This window comes from Hemicordylus capensis, chromosome 1 (genome assembly GCF_027244095.1).
Source record: "Hemicordylus capensis ecotype Gifberg chromosome 1, rHemCap1.1.pri, whole genome shotgun sequence".
Taxonomy (NCBI): domain Eukaryota; kingdom Metazoa; phylum Chordata; class Lepidosauria; order Squamata; family Cordylidae; genus Hemicordylus; species Hemicordylus capensis.
This window is the reverse complement of record NC_069657.1, coordinates 397,595,657-397,612,623: the sequence shown is the minus strand read 5'-3', so window position 1 is coordinate 397,612,623 and position 16,967 is coordinate 397,595,657. Positions and strand designations below refer to the sequence as shown.

The following is a 16,967-nucleotide window of genomic DNA, read 5'->3' as shown; positions in this document are numbered from 1 at the left end:
CCAGAGAGGGAACTTGGAACCTTCTGCAGGCAAACATGCAGATGTTCTTCCCAGAGCGGCACCATCACCTGAGGGGAATATCTTACACATGTAGTTTCCCATTCAAATGCAAACCAGGGAGGACTCTACTTAGCAAAGGGGACCATTCATGCTTGCTGCCACAAGGCCAGCTCTTCTCCCATATGCTGTATGCAGGTAGTTGTTTAGTCTTGTCCAAAAGCAATAAAAGACCTTTGGCTTGTGCTGGGACTGTCGGCATTACTATTTGGCTGTCATCCAGGCTTTCCCAGTGCCTTCTCCTATTTTGTTTCAGCCCCCAGCTAGCCATATTGCCATCAAGGAAAGGGAGAGGTCATTGGTCTGCCCAGTGACCTGCGTATTACAGCCTTGATGCACCCCTGTCCCCCTTTCATCCCTCATTCTCTACACCCTCCTCCTTTTTCTCTTTTTCAAATATCATTTGCTTTCTTTCTGCCTATGTGCGTCATAGGAATACAAAGGCAGACCTCTCCAGAATGAGAGACTCTTAGCGGTCAAACTACATGTTGCAAGAAGCATGTGCTTAGCACTTCTGTGTGTTTTAAAACCCTTTTTGCAAACTTCAGTTTACTCACTAATTCACTGCACAAAGGACAAGAAAGTGAGCTTGATAACAAACAAGAGAATTCAAAGGACTGCCTTTCTGCCTCCCCCCCCCATGCACACACGCATGTACACAGCAATTAATATGCAGTGGGGACTCACTCCAGAGAAAAGAAAGCGACAAGCTTGCACTAGTATAATAGCTTTCTGCATCTCTGAAATGCAAGAGTTTGAATATTCCCAGTGTCCAGTGAGGCAGAGAGGTGAAAAGGCACTGACTGAAGTGTGATAAAAGCTTTGTAGTTTGAACCCCTTTACCAGTCACTTCACACCCAGAATTGCTGCTGGGAAGCTCAGTTAGCCTTTAGCTACCCAAGTTTGGCTGATCCATGGTGTTTGGCTGTTGGAACTTATTGTATTTGATTGTGGATAGTGACATGGCCGGGGCATTGCTCCTTGTCGAATCTCTTTGGGAGCTCTAGAGAGCACGTATTCAATGGTAGGCGGTTGGGTGAAGGCCTTGAAGGGAACATATTTAGTTTTTAAACATTTAGGATGTGTGACGTACAAAGTTGGGCCGGACTGTATGGGAAATCTGAGGTGGAAGATGGTAATGATTTGCTGTCTCCAGCCAGTGCCCCAGCTCTAAGTTTGTCTGCATCATAGCTGTACTTTCCTTCTCTCTGTCTTTTTCATTCCTTCTTCTAGGTGAGGTGGACCAAAACTGCTGGCAGCGCCTCGGACAAATTCCAGGAGACATCGGTGTTTAATGAGACCCTTCGGATTGAGAAGATCCAGAGGCTGCAGGGGGGTCGCTATTATTGTAAAGCAGAGAATGGGGTTGGGGTCCCTGCCATCAAGTCCATTCGAGTAGATGTGCAGTGTAAGTCATTTTGTGGCCATCCAAAGCTTCCCACAGTTCTACTGTGTGTCTGTATCTGATGGCTTGGCTAGTGAAATTCTGCATTGTCCTAGAAGCATCCTTATCCCTCTGAAGCAAAGGGACAGGCATTGCTATTCCTAACCAGTGTGTGGAGAAATATGGTCTAGGTTCTGCTCTTCTCTACCTACGTACCTCAGCCTAGCCAACTTCACAGGGTTGCTGTGAAGCCCTGAATGCTTACACATTTGACAAATAAATGGTATAAATTAATATGAGTCCACAGTAAGAAAGAGCTAGATATCCCAGCATTTTAGTTAAGACAGAAAGAGGCCTATACTGGGATTTCTGTAGCTTCTCACTACTGTACTTAGATGTCTCGGTTGCCCATTAGCTTAGGGGTCCATTAAAACAGCAGATTTTACACAGCAAATTCAGCACAAGTGGACCTTCGAAGGAGATGTTGTTCTGTCCAACTGCTCATGTACCTGGTAATGTGCACACATGCAAGTTTTTTATCGGGAGGATCTAAAAGGCACACACACACACACACACACACACACACACACACACACTTAGTAATAGAGTAGCAAATGAAAACCAATACTGGAGCTTTCTCAGTTTCCAAATATGGGTTTTCAATAAGAAATTATTTTAAATCCCATTTTTAACTTCATATTTCTCATCCCCTCCGCCACCCGAGAAACTCACCTTAGCCCTAGATATGAGTCTGACCTAAACATCCAGTTCTGAGCGATCAGTCTCTTTATTTATTTATTTATTTATTCATTCATTCATTCATTCAATTTATATACCACCCTTCCAAAAAAAGGCTCAGGGTGGTTTGCATCAAAATAAAAACAATTAAAATCAATTAACATTTAAAATCAAAACTATAAAAACAGCATAAAACTAATTTATAGTTACAGTTAAAAACCCTGGAGAACCAGGCCGAACACTTACAGCAGTTAAACATTTTCTCTCTCTATCCATTCAGTCATGTCTGACTCTTGGTCACTCTATTAAAAACAATTTCCAACAAATTAAAAACCCTGGAAGGCCAGGCCAAACAACTAGGTTTTAATGCCGTTGTTGCTACCACAGTAGCAATAGTTGTTGCTACCACAGAACCAACTCTCTTCCTTCTAGGAAATTCAGGAGTTTGTCTAGGAAATTTTAGGACCTCCCCTCCTCTTCTCCTTCAGTCATGTAACTCACCTCTGCCAAAACTTGCTTCTCTAAATTTAGTAGCTCATGCTGGGCTCTTCATCTTTGGGTACAAAAGGGTTGAGGAGATCTCTCTCTCTCTCTCTCTCTCTCTGCTTTATTCCGGGGGGGGGGGTGTTCCCTTTGCTTCTAGGATACCGTTTGGATCTAAGCCGATGCAGAATCCTGCTGTTCTTCATGCACCTCTGACCTTTAGAGCTATGGGGTCAATTGGGTGGCCAAGGGCTCTCCGATACTAACATCTACTCTGCAGATGGACTTGGTAATATGCCTCCTTCTTTCTGCTTGTTTTGCTTTTCCCACCCTGGAGAAGAGCCTTCATTTTTATGAGCAGTGGTTAGACGCACAAATGAGGGGAAGGTCTAGATTAATCTTTACCAGTGTTGGCTCTTAACTGCACACACCCGTGTTTGGCATTATGTCTTCAGCTTCCCCTGTCCTTAACATGCAGCAAGGTAAATATTCACTTACATTTGCTCTTCACCTTGGCATTTATGTTATTTGGGGAGCAGACCCAATGCCCCTTTGCATATAGTGTGATGTAGAACAAATTGCATAAGGACCTCTGTTTGACACAGTAGGCCTGAAGATGGTCCCCTTAATGTAATTTGTCGTGGGTGAATCCACTGTCTCTGAGAACCCTCTGTTTCTCTTTGGACAGAACTGGGGTGGTGGGTGTGGGGGTTGGGTGTGTGTGTGCTCACATGTGCCTTTCTTGGACAAAGATCAAATCACAGCTAGCACTTTGCGAGAGTAAAACAAGTGCACAACATGCCACAGATCCCTCTTTCCACATGTCGTAGGAATGGCACTAGCTGTAAACATTGTCTCCTCATTTGCTTGTGACCATTCTGGTTCTGAAGATGGCACAGCTCCAAAGAAAGAAATAGCTGAAGTTGCTTGAAAGCTGAACAGCTCTTGACTTGCAGAAACGCATCAGGTCACCTGTTGCCTTATCCCATCCTGATCCTTTCCCAAAGCATCTGATAAGTCCCTGAAGGAGAGAGCCAGGCAGCCTGCTGCTGAGTTTCCAATTGATGCCAGCAAGGCAGGTGTGCCGGGGATCTACAAAACTGCTACCACTAGCAGAAAGTCCCCAGATATCAGCATTAATCAGGGAAGCTGCTGCTTGGAACCTTTCCATGTTTTGAGGATGGGAAAGGGAAGCCAGATGGAAGGAAGGGACATTTAAAAGTTATGTTGGTATTGAAACATCCCACATGGTTGATCAGTTGGCAAGTCACCAACTTTGGGCTGAATTTGTCTGAGATGTAACCTCACTGAAATCTTTATTGGTGCAGGCATGTGCCTGTCCTGTAAAGGTCAGGTGTGTCAAACAGTCAACAGCACGGAGCTGCTCTCTACTGTGCTGGCTTTATGAATACCTTAATTACACAGGCTGTCAAAATTTCTTTGAAAATAGGTTTATGGTGCCTCTGTCTATCAAAATCTTTTTTCAAGTGTGATCTGTTTGAGACTATCTTCCCACTCATGGGTAGTTAGTGTTCAGTGATGTGCCATGAGTGAGTCAGTGGTATAAACGAAGAGAACACTGCTGCCTGGCCCTTAAAATACAAACCTCCTTTATGGCCTGGGACGCATCAAAAGCATTCAAGAAGTCCAAGACTGAGATGAGGTTAGATGAGGCTGGCCTTCTTGCAGGCTGGGTGTCATCAGTGACACTTGCAGTGGGCCCTTGTGACCCTCATGGGCAGGAGGTCTCATAGGTGTGACGTAGAGTGAGACCGATATTCCAACCTGCCTCTTCTGCCTGCTACTCAGCTCAGTTGACTAGAGACAAAACTATCCCAAAGCACAGGGAGTTACATGTGTAGTATATGGAGCACTGGAAAGCTGCACTCTCCTGGCTTATGTCACACTTGTCAAAAAGATTGGCTGCCATGGAGTTAAAGGGAAGCTTTGTTGCCCTGGACATTAAAATCTATTTGTTTCTTCTTCAGCATGTGTAAATATAGGCACCCAAATGCATGTCCAGCTGCAAAGCCTATGAATCTCCTTCCAGTGTGTTCTAAGATTTGATCCTCTGGATATGATGAGAATTAGCGGAGGCTTTGCTGGAGGTCATAGCAGTTTGCAGAGAGATAAGAATTTGTGGTGCCAGGTCTGGGAGGGCACAGGAACTTGTTGGGGCTCCCAGCATCTTCCAACAGACCACTTGGAAAGCAGACAACAATCAAGCCGTGATATCTTCAGAGCTCCAGGAGGGGGCCTGTTTTAGTTCAGCTCCACCGTGGTGGCTCAGTTCCTCTTAGGCTTCGTTGGGTGTCCTGTGGAATCACAGCTACATAAATAGGGTGGTAAAGGGGGCAACATCATCCTGTGTTTATGCACACTGCTTTCTCCAGAGATGAAACCCACAAAGCAGGTTAGGTTGGAACCCGCCCATAGGATCACAAAGACATGAATTCGGGTGAAATTGAGATTCAGGCCCACATTTTGTTTAGAATGTGTTTAAGTCGCTGCAACTGTATAAGACAGTTGGAATTTTTCCTGAATGCTCCCCAGCATGATGAGAGATGGTAGTTGCCACACATCCGGGCAACTGACAGATAATTAAAGTTCTCATGATTGTGTAAACATAAGCTCCCACCACACTGGGGTGCCATTAGAAGGAAAATTTGCCAGACAAAATGGTCAGGGAAAGGTCACCTTGCGGCTGTTTTATCACATCAAAAATGAACGAGAGAATCAGGCTGCAGATAACTGAGATTTGCATCAGGTGAGTTCTGTTGTAGCCCACTATGTGTCTCATGTTATAGCCAGTAATGCTAATGTAGCTGTTTCATTGTCCCTGGTTATTTTTTGCATGTGAAACATGGAAGAGAACAGGCCTGAAGCCATCCAGCTAGGAACGACTGCAAGGAAGGGAACAGAAAAAGAGTGGAACGCAGAAGCAGCTCAGGGAGAGAGCAATAGTGATGAGCCCAGTGGGAAGCATATTTCTTAACCTGAATGGTGAATGTGATCACAAGACTCTGGGAAAAAAATAACGGAAAGTTTAGTTACCACACAAAGGTCTTATTCTCCCATTAATATAAGCGAGAGTCCCTCTGCACATTGTAGTGAATGTGTAGTTCTGAACCATAACCATTCTGGGGGATTTAATCATCCTTCCAAATGAGTCTGCTGTGCCTATCTCACAAAAAGATTTATAGAGGGAAAGTAGAGTCTTGGCACTTATAAGGAATATAGGAGGGTGGTATTAAAGGGGTTGATATAGAATAATGGAGTGGTACAGGGAGGGTTAGCAGATATCAGCCAAATCTCCTCCAAACAAAGTGCTTAGGAAGGGCCATTAATGCTGGTCCACATCTCTTTGGGTTTCTCTTTTTTGTCTCTGTCACCACCCAGCTCACAACTCTGCCCATGTGTCTTGAGTTACAGACCTGGTATTATCAAGCTAACAAATCTCAGCTTCCATTAGAGATGCTGTCTCTTCAAAACACACGCCTCATTAAAATATGCAAATACCCTGGTCTAGGCCCACGTCTCGATGGGAAATGTCTGCTTTTAGCAGAAAGTAATCTCTTCTCCTGAAATCAGATTTCCCGACTTGGATATATCTAAATCAATATTTTAAATTCTAGTGGCATATAAGAGCTTGACGGAATTGGAGAAGGAGCGGGGACAGGAACACAGACTCTGCCTTAATGTGCTCTGTGGGCACCAACCTCACAGATGCAAGCAGTTTTCACTAGCTGTCTCTCTGAGATCCTTCACTTCTTAAAGCAAATGGCCTGATTTTGTCAGTGCAAGTCTGGACTAATCCACTCCTTCCAGCAGTCTGGAAGCAGGGGTATGTCTAATGTGATGACTAGTTTCATTAATTTGGTTTAGCCCTCTCTTCCTTGTTAGCAGAACATTAAATGGAGTGGGAACAGAAATGGATGACAAGAACGATACTGTTCCATTACCCTTTCTAGGGCTCCTTGCTCCTCTGTAAACCTGATCTTGAAGATACCTTGGAAGAAAGAGACCTATTAAAAAAAAGCCAAACTGTGCCTAGCAAAATTCTGGAGCTGAGTTCTTACTGTACTCCACCATTTCACATTACAAGTGAGAGAGTGAAATTTTGAATGTTTGCCTATCTAAAAAATCATCTTGTATGTAGAAAATTAGCACATCAGGGATACAGGATCTAGCCTAATCCTCTCTCTCTTTGTGATAGTTTTTATATACAGGAAGATTGTTTTGAAATGTGTGGGAAGTTTGTTTTGAAATGTGTGGGAACATTAACTAATGGGACTCCCTATCTGCAATCCAAGTTGTTAGGGTTCACAAAGGATGTGATTTTACAGGTGGTGTAGATTAGCCTTCATTCTAGCATCAACACAGCACCAGCATAAACCTCTGCCCTTAACAGAGAGATCATATCAGACAATTGCAGGGTAGAGACACAAATCTCCCCTTAAATTTAAATTAAATTTAAGGAAAGAGAAGAGCACACAGGAGTGGAATATTAAAGTACCTTATAAGGGAAACAGGCTGTAATAATGCAGGTATGAGATGGGTCTTTCTAATAGCATCGCAGCCGGTGAAACAAGAATTCAAATTTTAAAAGGCTGCAGTCAAGAAGTCACTCTACTTCCAGTCTCAGAGCCCTGGGAGAAGAATGGCAATCCTAACCAAAAACAAATACTTGCTAACTGAGCAAAGAGGCACATTTCAAAAGTGTTGGTTCTCTTTATTTAGCAGGGGAGAGCAACTAGCCCTAACCATCCCCAGCACAGCATCCCTTCAGTGGCTGTTGCTGTTGCCTATCTTATGTTTCTCTGGTAGATTGTGAGCCCTTTGGGGACGGGGACCCATTTTATTTATTTATTTATATCTATGTAAACCGCTTTGGGAACTTTTGTTGAAAAGTGATATACAGATGTTTGTCATATTCGTATTCATAACGTTACAGATATCAGGTGGTTATTAGACTGTTCTCACCTCCCATGGCTGCCATTACAGGCCTCCTCCTTCCCTTCCCCCACTTCATAAACACAAACAGACTACAAATCACTTGAATTCCAGGTTCTACCAACTGGCATGAATGTAGAAATGGTGCTTAAAAATATCAGAATACAAAGTGAAGAATAATGCATGTATCATTTTTCTTTTGCAGTCTGGTTTGTTATGTTGCAGCAAAATGCACAATTTGTTCCCCTTAAATTGGAGCAGAATGCACAATTGGATGTGACAAATCCCCAGGGGCAGAGGAGCCACCATTAGGAACATAGGAGCATAGGAAGCTGCCATAGGTTTGTCTGGCTCAGTATTGTCTACACAGACTGGCAGTGGCTTCTCCAAGGTTGCAGGCAGGATCCTCTCTTTCTCTCTCAGCCCTATCTTAGAGATTCCAGGGAGGGAACTTGGAACCTTCTGCTCTTCCCAGAGTGGCTCTCTCCCCTAAGGGGAATATCTTACAGTGCTCACACATCAAGTCTCCCATTCATATGCAAGTAGGGCTGACCCTGCTTAGCTAAGGGGACAAGTCATGCTTGCAACCACAAGACCAGCTTTCCTCTCCTCATTGCATGCACAGTTTCAAAGAACCCGGCCCACAAGCCATGGAACGGCTGCATGAGCCCTCCGGAGTTCATTCCCAGCCATTTTAGGGAGTTTAAACTTAAGCAGCAATCTAGCAGATATCTGAGCCTCCTTAGGGAGGACATCTTGTTAAGAATTAAAGGTGCCATAGCCACCTAATGGTGCACCGGGGAAGTAACTTGCCTAGGGAGCAAGAGGTTGCTGGTTTGAATCCCTGCTGATGTTTCCCAGACTATAGGAAACACCTGTACTGGGCAGCAGCAATATAGGAAGATGCTGAAAGGCATCATCTCATACTGCATAGGAGATGGCGATGGTAAACCCCTCCTGTTTACAGGGCTCTGTGGTTGCCAGGAGTCGACACCAATTTGAAAGCACAACTTTACTTTACAAGTGAGCTTAGTAAACTCTTTGACAGGTCTCCTATTCTTCACATCCTTCTTATTGCTAGATTGGATTATCTCTAAGATTATCCTTTGCCCCCAGAGGCAGTATTGTTAAAGTGATTTGTTCCTGGTTTTTTCTGCCACTATGCTGTTAAGTATATGTTGGGATTATCAAACACATAAAGAGCATCTTGCAGCCTAGCTGTTTCTGTTGGCTGAACAGAGTGAGCTCTTCTAGTCTTTCCCTTCTTCTGCCCTTGCTCCTGGAGCTCTGACTGACCTGCAGATTGTGTGCATCCTAGCCTGAATCTCACTAACAGCTTGGATGGGCTCCTTCCCTCCTTCCCTTCCTTGCAGATTTGGACGAGCCTGTCCTCACTGTCCACCAGACCATCAGTGATGTGCGTGGCAGTTTCTACCAGGAGAAGACAGTCTTCCTTCGGTGCACAGTCAACTCCAATCCACCGGCTCGTTTCATCTGGAAACGGGGTTCAGAGACCCTCTCCCACAGTCAGGACAATGGAGTCGATATCTATGAGCCATTGTACACCCAGGTGAGAGGGACTTTACCAGCTCCCAACAAGGTGTGTGTGCCTCTCATGGGGACTTGGGTTTGTTGTGAGATGCTAGGCAAGACCTAAGTGAAAGGAGGAGAGGTTGGAATGTTGCCTAGAAACTGCTCCAGTGTGCATGGGCATTCCGGGCATTTCTCTCAATTCTATCCCCTCAGTGAACATTTGTGGACACAAAGAAAAGAACTTGCATATTGTCCTCACTCCTTAGTGACAAGAAAGGTGGCAAATCTTGGAATCTGCTGTGTGAAAGGCTGAATGTTGGAACTGGGAATCAGCAGAATTAGATGGAGAAAGAGTAAACATTTCCCCCTACTCCTCAAAGCAGCTTACAGGTGCGGTGGTTCAGCTGGTAAGCACCTTCTAATTTATTTTTAAAGGTGTCTCTTGCTGCCTCGCACCTCCCCCCCCCCGCACCACAGCACCGCCCTCACCAGCCACCAATGTATTACATGTATATATTTTCCTGGCATACCTTTAAAATGCACATGAGTGGCATTCATGAGGCCTTGCTTCTATGTATTTTAAAGGGACAAATTCTGGAAAACACATGTGCACTGTAAACTGGACTGAATGACTCTCAGAAATATATTTTCAGGTGACACAGGGTGCTTATGAGGGAAGCAGAGCCTCTCTACCCTGCATGCTCCGTGTTGTGGAGTTAAGAAAGCTCTCCACAGCATGGACGTGTTTTCCTGGTGTGCTGCTCTTGGCTTGATCAGGATCTCAGCCCTTGGTCTCTCATGCTGGGAGGTAGACAAAAATGCAAAACAAAAGAAAAACAACCATGAAATGATCTTGGAGTGTTAAGACAGAAATTCCACATCAGTGGAAGTGGAGTCACTCTGGAGTGAAATTTCGGAGTCACTCTGCTCTTTAGGTAGCAGTCTGGAGGGAAGAATATTTTGCCTCAGAAATGAACCATTTCATGGGTGGTCAAAATCCATAATAAACATGGAGGCGGTTCCCACAATCAGTGGGAACCGCCAGATCGGGTTAAGCGGGGAGAGTGGGCTTAGCCCACTCTCCCCGCAGACAAGTGCCTGCTGAGCCCTGGACAGCTGGATCGGCCGCCCACATGACTGCCAGCTCCATCATGGAGCTGGCGGGGATCGGGGGGCACACAGCCCCCGGAAGTTCCAGCATGCCCTGAGTAGGGCATGCTGGAGAGACCCCCGAGCTAGGAGGCTGCTTTTTAGCCTCCTGGTTGGGGGTCTACTTCTGCGTTGCCCATGGCAACACACGAACTGAAAGCCCGGGTTAGCGGAGCACACATTCCGCTAAACTGGGCTTAGGGGAGGGTAACTTTAGCACGTTACCCGCTTTGGTGAGACCAGGCTTGCCTGCGAGTCCGGTGGTTCTCACTCGCGGGCGAAATCGGGCGAGGCTCCCTTCGCCCGATTTCACCCGATTGTGAGAATCGCCTCTTAGCCCCACCAGGTGGTAAGAGCTTCCCTGTTACAGAACACATGAAGTCAGCTATAGCACACATACTAATATGTACACCTATATGTTGCATATACGTTAGAGAATTCTGAGCATCCTTTTTAGAGTCACTTTCCTTTAGAGAAGAGTGCATTGCAACCATTATGATGACTTAGTGAAAATGCATCCATTTACAAATGGAGGGGAGGTACGGTAGTACGAGTCATGTTAGTTGTAAGACAGAATCATGGCAGACCTCAAAGTCCAACAAGCTAGGAGCCTCCTGGGCTGCTTCTGCTAAGCCTCTCTTTTCTGTTTCCAATGCTGCCAGTTCAAACTTTCATTGCCCAGCACTCCAGCTGCAGCCCTCTGGCCAAATTCTAAGAAATCAATATGCGTTCCATGGGGCTGATCAACCAACTGAATTTGAAGGGCTCCCTTTCCAATTAATTTTGCTTCCATTACTGTAGTTGCTTTATCAACTTGGACCATTTCCATTTATCAGTGGGTCCTGTTCCCACTTGAATAGCTGGACTTCATAGAGAAGGGAATATCTTGTTGAAGGCTGAAAAAGCATTTTGCTCAGATTGCTGTACAGACTGTATGAAATCGTATGGCAAGTTGTTGTTGTGTGTGTGTTTCTTCCTCTCACTGGATGGTCTGCGTTTCATTAATGTAGTGCCTGTTTTGTCTCTGAAAATGATGTTTCTTCTTTGAAATTGCTGAAATATATAGTGTTAGTAATGGAGTACTTTTCAGAAATGCTGCAAGAAACTCCAATATAAATGTGTTTCTTTATTTTTCTACCCCATAAAGAATCAATCAGATTTCTCAAGCCTTCCTGTATGCTGTCTTTCTTAATCATTTTTCAGTGTTTCCTTTCCTTGATACTGCTGGGTAGTTTTAGAGAGTTGTGGCCTAAAGCAGTCTGGGAAATTCTGCTCCCAGTCCTACTATAGCTTTGTGTGCACTAGAATAGCTAATTTCAATTATTCTTTCAGGGAGAAATTTAAGCAGCATAAGGAAATAAAACCAGAGGGGATGAACAGAAAGGGCATTTCTTTTGGGATAGTTTCATCCAACACATCTGTCTGTCAACCTCAGGCCAGACTCTGTATGGATTCTGGTTGAGTTTGATTTTTACAGTATGCCCCAGGCAGACTTTCAATTCGTATAGCCAAATCTATGGCTTTCCGAAATGATGCTCCCTAATATGCAGAGGAAATAGGTGCCTAAACAAAACTGAGACTGGATGCCTTAGGATGAAGCAGTAACAGTGGATGTGCGATCAATTCACAGGTATGACTTTTGTACTGCCAGCATAATATCCAAAGAGGTGGCTATGCAGTGAGGTGTGTGCACACCAGATGCAAATAGAGCATGTGTATCCGTGAATGCTAAGGTGAACTCACATAATCATTTTAAATAACAGTGATTCTGTGATAGTCTTCTCACCTATCATGTTCCATTGGCAGGCTAAGATTAGAGACGTTTGATAGCAGCTGATCTGAAAAAGCAATTTAATGTGTGTGGAATATCAGGAGACAGAAGCAGTAGCTGACATCCAGAGAAAGCCTTTGCCAACATGACAGGGTTTTCTGTTTCACAAGGATGGAGGTGATTTTCAACAGTTTCTGTCCCCCGCCCACTTTTGTCTGTAGGTCCTGTGCCTCTGAAAACTATTTTGCTTAGGGTCCCTAGCTCCAGGGTCGTAGGAACATAGGAAGCTGCCATATTCTGAATCAGACCATTGATCCATCTCGCTCAATATTGTCTACACAGACTGGCAGCGGCTTCTCCAAGCTTGCAGACAGGACTTCTCTCTCAGCCCTATCTTGGAGATGCCAGGGCGGGAACTTGGAGCCTTCTGCATGCAGAAACGTGCAGATGTTTTTCCTAGAGTGGCCCCATCCCCTAAGGAGAAGATCTTCCAGGGCTCACACTTCTAGTCTCCCATTCAGATGCAACCAGGGCAAACCCTGCTTAGCAAAGGGGACAATTCATGCTTGCTACCACAAGACCAGCTCTCCTCTCCATAGTTTGGGAGGCACATGCAGCTGCAGAAGGAAGGGGAAGGGGGGAGTCATAGAAAGGCCCCCTCTCCTCTCATAGAACAGAAAATCCCGGCAGATCGTCAGAGAGTTATTCTGTATGTCAGCCACTGATTACCAGGAAAATATACTATGTGGATTTGACAAAAAATAAAATAAAATCCTTTTGTAGAAGAAAAATGAGAGAGAAAATCTTGGGTGTGCCAGCTGACATTCTGCACAGTGGGCTATACAGCCAAGAGGGATGCGGGCGTGCTGCTTCTGCAGTATCCATCAGCCCATCAGCACTCCTAGTGAAGGCAAGGGTGGCTCCCTGTGCGTCACTGCTGCTGCGACTAAGTATTTCTCTTATGATTCCTCAGCCATTCTGGACGTGTATGCTAGCCTTTTAAAACAAGGCTTAGGTGGGTGGTCACATTATCAAATGAATTGTAGACTTAATTGTTGCGGCTTTGTAAACGGATTTACAGTCCAGTTTCCTACACATTTACCCAATGTTTACTGATCAATAAATTGGATGCATACCAACCACGCATAAATCACTAGTTGGCAGGCGGGCTGTAAATGCTATTGTTCAGGCATTGTAGCAGCCATTCTCGGAAGAGGCATTTTTCACAGAGGGATTGGTCTCCTAGGTATTTATCTTGCTCACCCTGCTCTGATGCTACATGTTCCATTGCATATTGGTGAGCGGGTGGGTGTCATGTTTGGACCTGCACAGTCAGCTCAAGTGGATTGTCCTGTGGGTGGCTTTGCATGTGATTATTCTTCTAAAATACCTTCTCCAAAACCAATTTACTTCAAGCGAGAATTCAAGTACTTCCCTTTACAGACAAGCACAACAATGGGGTATTTCTCAGAGCTCCCAATGATGAGCATGCCACTGCATGTCTAACGTGGCATGACATTCTTGGCACGACAATCTCAAGACGTTAGTCAGCAAAGTCCAATGGCAAGATCCACTAAATGGAAGAGGATGTCAGGAGGCCTGATCAGTTATGGAAAACCTCATGCAGGTGGGGGCGGGGGCAGTGAAAGCATCTTTGTAAACTAGTGGGGCCACATAGGGACATTGTTAACTATCTGACATTCAAAATGGAAACTGATATGAGACAGAATGAAGTGCGGGTTACTAAGGAGGGCTATATTGGCTTGTGGCACACCCAGAAAATATATATCTTGGGACACACCCAGAAAAGTGAAGGTTGAAAATAAGTTGTGGCTTGTGAAAGATGCTACAAACAAGGGGTTTTGCAAGTGTGTTAAAAGTGAAACGGCACAAAGGACACACTGGCTGACACACTGTAGTGTGCTTCAAAGATCAGCATCCATGCATCAGTAGACACTGTGTGGTGAAGCACAGGTGCTTTTGCACAAGAGCATAAACACTCTCTGAGCTCCCCTCACCCTCCATGTCACTGAGGGTCCCGACTAACTTAAGTCCTATTAATTTTAATGGGCCTAGGTCATAGCTAGCCACATAATGGTGCAGCGGGGAAATGACTTGACTAGCAGGCCAGAGGTTGCCGGTTCAAATCCCTGCTGGTATGTTTGCCAGACTATGGGAAACTCCTATATCGAGCAGCAGCAATACAGGAAGATGCTGAAAGGCATAATCTCACACTGCGTGGGAGGAGGCAATGGTAAACCCCTCCTGTATTCTACCAAAGACATCCACAGGGCTCTGTGGTCACCAGGAGTCAACACTGACTCGACGGCACACTTTAGGTCATAGCTAATTTAGTCTGGATATTGCCCAGTGTGTTGTATTGCTGATTGCAGATCCATTTGTGCAAAAATATCTATAGAGCAGAAGTTATTTCTAAATCTTTTCAGTGGTCTTTTAAAGTCACTTAATAGATTACTATATATTTTTTGAAATAAAATCAGAGGTTACTAGATTTTTGAAAATGTTAGCAGATATTGGTGGGCCACTGTGTGAAACAGGATGCTGGACTAGATGGGCCTTGGGCCCAATCCAGGAGGGCTGTTCTTATGTTCTTATATATTTTGTTACTTTGAAAGGAGCCCGGTTTAATTGATTCTCAGCCAAGGCACTTAGGTTACTCGGAATCTTTCACCTTCTCTGATAGTTGATTCATTGTCATTTCCAATGTGCCCCTGGTGGCGCAGTGGTAAAACTGCTGCCCTGTAACCAGAAGGTTACAAGTTCGATCCTGACCAGGGGCTCAAGGTTGACTCAGCCTTCCATCCTTCCGAGGTCGGTAAAATGAGTACCCAGAATGTTGGGGGCAATATGCTAAAATCATTGTAAACCGCTTAGAGAGCTCTGGCTATAGAGCAGTATATAAATGTAAGTGCTATTGCTATTTCCAATGTGCAGCAGTATTGCCAAATTTCTTGCAGTCATGTAGTTATCCACAAAAAATACCATGTGAATTAGGTGTATGCATACACCAGTAGTATATGGGATTGCAGCAATTCCCATATTCGCAGTAGTGTTTTTTTGATGCAGCATAATCACCAGAATTGTTGTATTTCTGTGTTACTGATATGTACTATACTTGGATCACATAATACTTCTTCCACATGATCACAGGTGCTCTTTGAATAAAGAAATCTCAGCATCTTTCAAAGATTTGTAGCCTCAAGAAGTTAATTCTACCTCTCTCATCTTGTTTCCTTCCACATCCTCCAGGGAGAAACCAAAGTTCTGAAGCTGAAAAACCTGAGGCCTCAAGACTATGCCAGTTACACATGTCAAGTGTCTGTTAGAAATGTTTGTGGCATTCCTGACAAGTCAATCACCTTCGAGCTTACCAACACAACAGGTGAGTCAGAAAACTCCAACAGGTAATATTTTTAGTTAATGTCCTTCGCCATAGGAATCCCATACCTTAAGAGCAGCAGAGAAGCTCTGTTAAGGGTTCTCCCCACTGGGAGGTAAACCTGGCAGGGGTGTGAGGAGGGCTGTAGGAGCAGGAGGAATATATGAGCAAGATCTTGCTCATAGTGCATTCTCATCCCTAATCATTTGGGAATGGGACCGGTCAGAAAGTACCATCCAAACTAACTGTTGTTGGTTACTAATTGTTGTTTTGGGGGCGGGGTGGAGAGCCAGTCTTGGGGTAGAGAGCATGAATTGTCCCGTTTGTTAAGCAGGGTTAACCTTGGTTTGCATTTGGATGGGTGACTGCATTTAAGTACTTCTGCTGTAAGATATCTCCCATATGGGATGAGGCTGTAGCTCAGTGGTAGAGCTTTCTGTATGCTTTGCATACAGAAGGTCCCAGTTTCAATTCCTGGCATCTCCAGGTAGGGCAGTCTCTCCTGCTTGAAACCCTGGAGAGCTGCTGCCAATCATTATAGACAATACTGAGCTTGAAGATTATATACAAATGTCTAGAACTAGAATACCTGAAGGACTGCCTTCCACCCTACAAATCTGCTTGGCTCATAAGAATTTGTAGAGAAGTCTACCTGTGTTCAGCACCTCTTTCTGATGTGAATTTGGCAACTGCATGGGAGAGGGCTTTCTCAGTGGTGGCTCTCACTCTATGGAATTCACTTCCCCGGGAGAGTCAGCGAACTCCTTCTCTGTTAATGTTTTGCCAACTCACAAAAACCTAGTTATTCTAGTAGGCCTTCTCTCATCTTTTGTGATCTTTTTTTCTGTTGTGTGTGTTGTTCTCTTCTAATTTTTTTATGCTCAGTTTTAGTAATTTTAATTGCATTTCTATTTGTATTAAGACATGATGTTAGCTGCCTTGAATCTATGATGGAGAACAATGGGATACATTATTTCCCCCCGAAAGGCAAATAAGTAGTGTGCGCCCTGCTGGTGAGCTGTGATCTTTAGGGAATAAATTATAGACATAACTGGGAAGACGTTAGGAGCCATACTGGATAACAAACTGAACATGAGTTTACAAGGTGGTGCTGTAGCATAAGAGCCAAAATGACCAATGCCCATGTGTTTTAAAAGCATGTTGTCCAAAATATGGGAAGTGGTAGTGCCACTGTACTCAGGACCATGTGTTCCATAGCCCTTGAGGCTAGATGGCAGGTAAGGCTATCTTCCAATTGTGTGTGTGTGTGTGTGCGCGCGTGCGTGCATGCCCACAGACACACGCAGACAGATACCCTTGTTGCTTCACTTACATTTATTTGGAATAACTACCTTCCCCTTATTTTGTATCTATGGTCACAAAACTATTAGAATCACAAATCACCCCTAACCTTGCATTAAGGCGGGGGGGGGGCAGGGGGGCGGGAATCACCCTTAACTCCTTGTTAACTACCCTGCTTATTATTGCAAACGGGTTCC

The 16,967-nt window shown here is 44.6% G+C and overlaps 1 protein-coding gene across 9 annotated transcripts in view; it reads left to right on the top strand.

Moving 5' to 3' along the window:
• MDGA1 (MAM domain containing glycosylphosphatidylinositol anchor 1) overlaps positions 1-16,967 on the top strand; it is a 396,970-nt gene that overhangs the window by 150,158 nt on the left and 229,845 nt on the right. For 7 of the 9 annotated variants that reach the window (XR_008318520.1, XM_053304913.1, XM_053304878.1 and 4 more), the window contains 3 exons: positions 1,291-1,465; positions 8,989-9,185; positions 15,339-15,471. Coding sequence is in view for 8 of the 9 variants with exons in the window: in XM_053304913.1 (XP_053160888.1) it covers positions 1,291-1,465; positions 8,989-9,185; positions 15,339-15,471 (505 nt within the window). In the remaining variant the exon portion in view is untranslated. Of the gene's footprint in view, positions 1-1,290; positions 1,466-2,979; positions 5,666-8,988; positions 9,186-15,338; positions 15,472-16,967 lie in introns of those variants that run through there. The other 2 variants (XM_053304933.1, XM_053304925.1) reach the window with 2 other exon arrangements.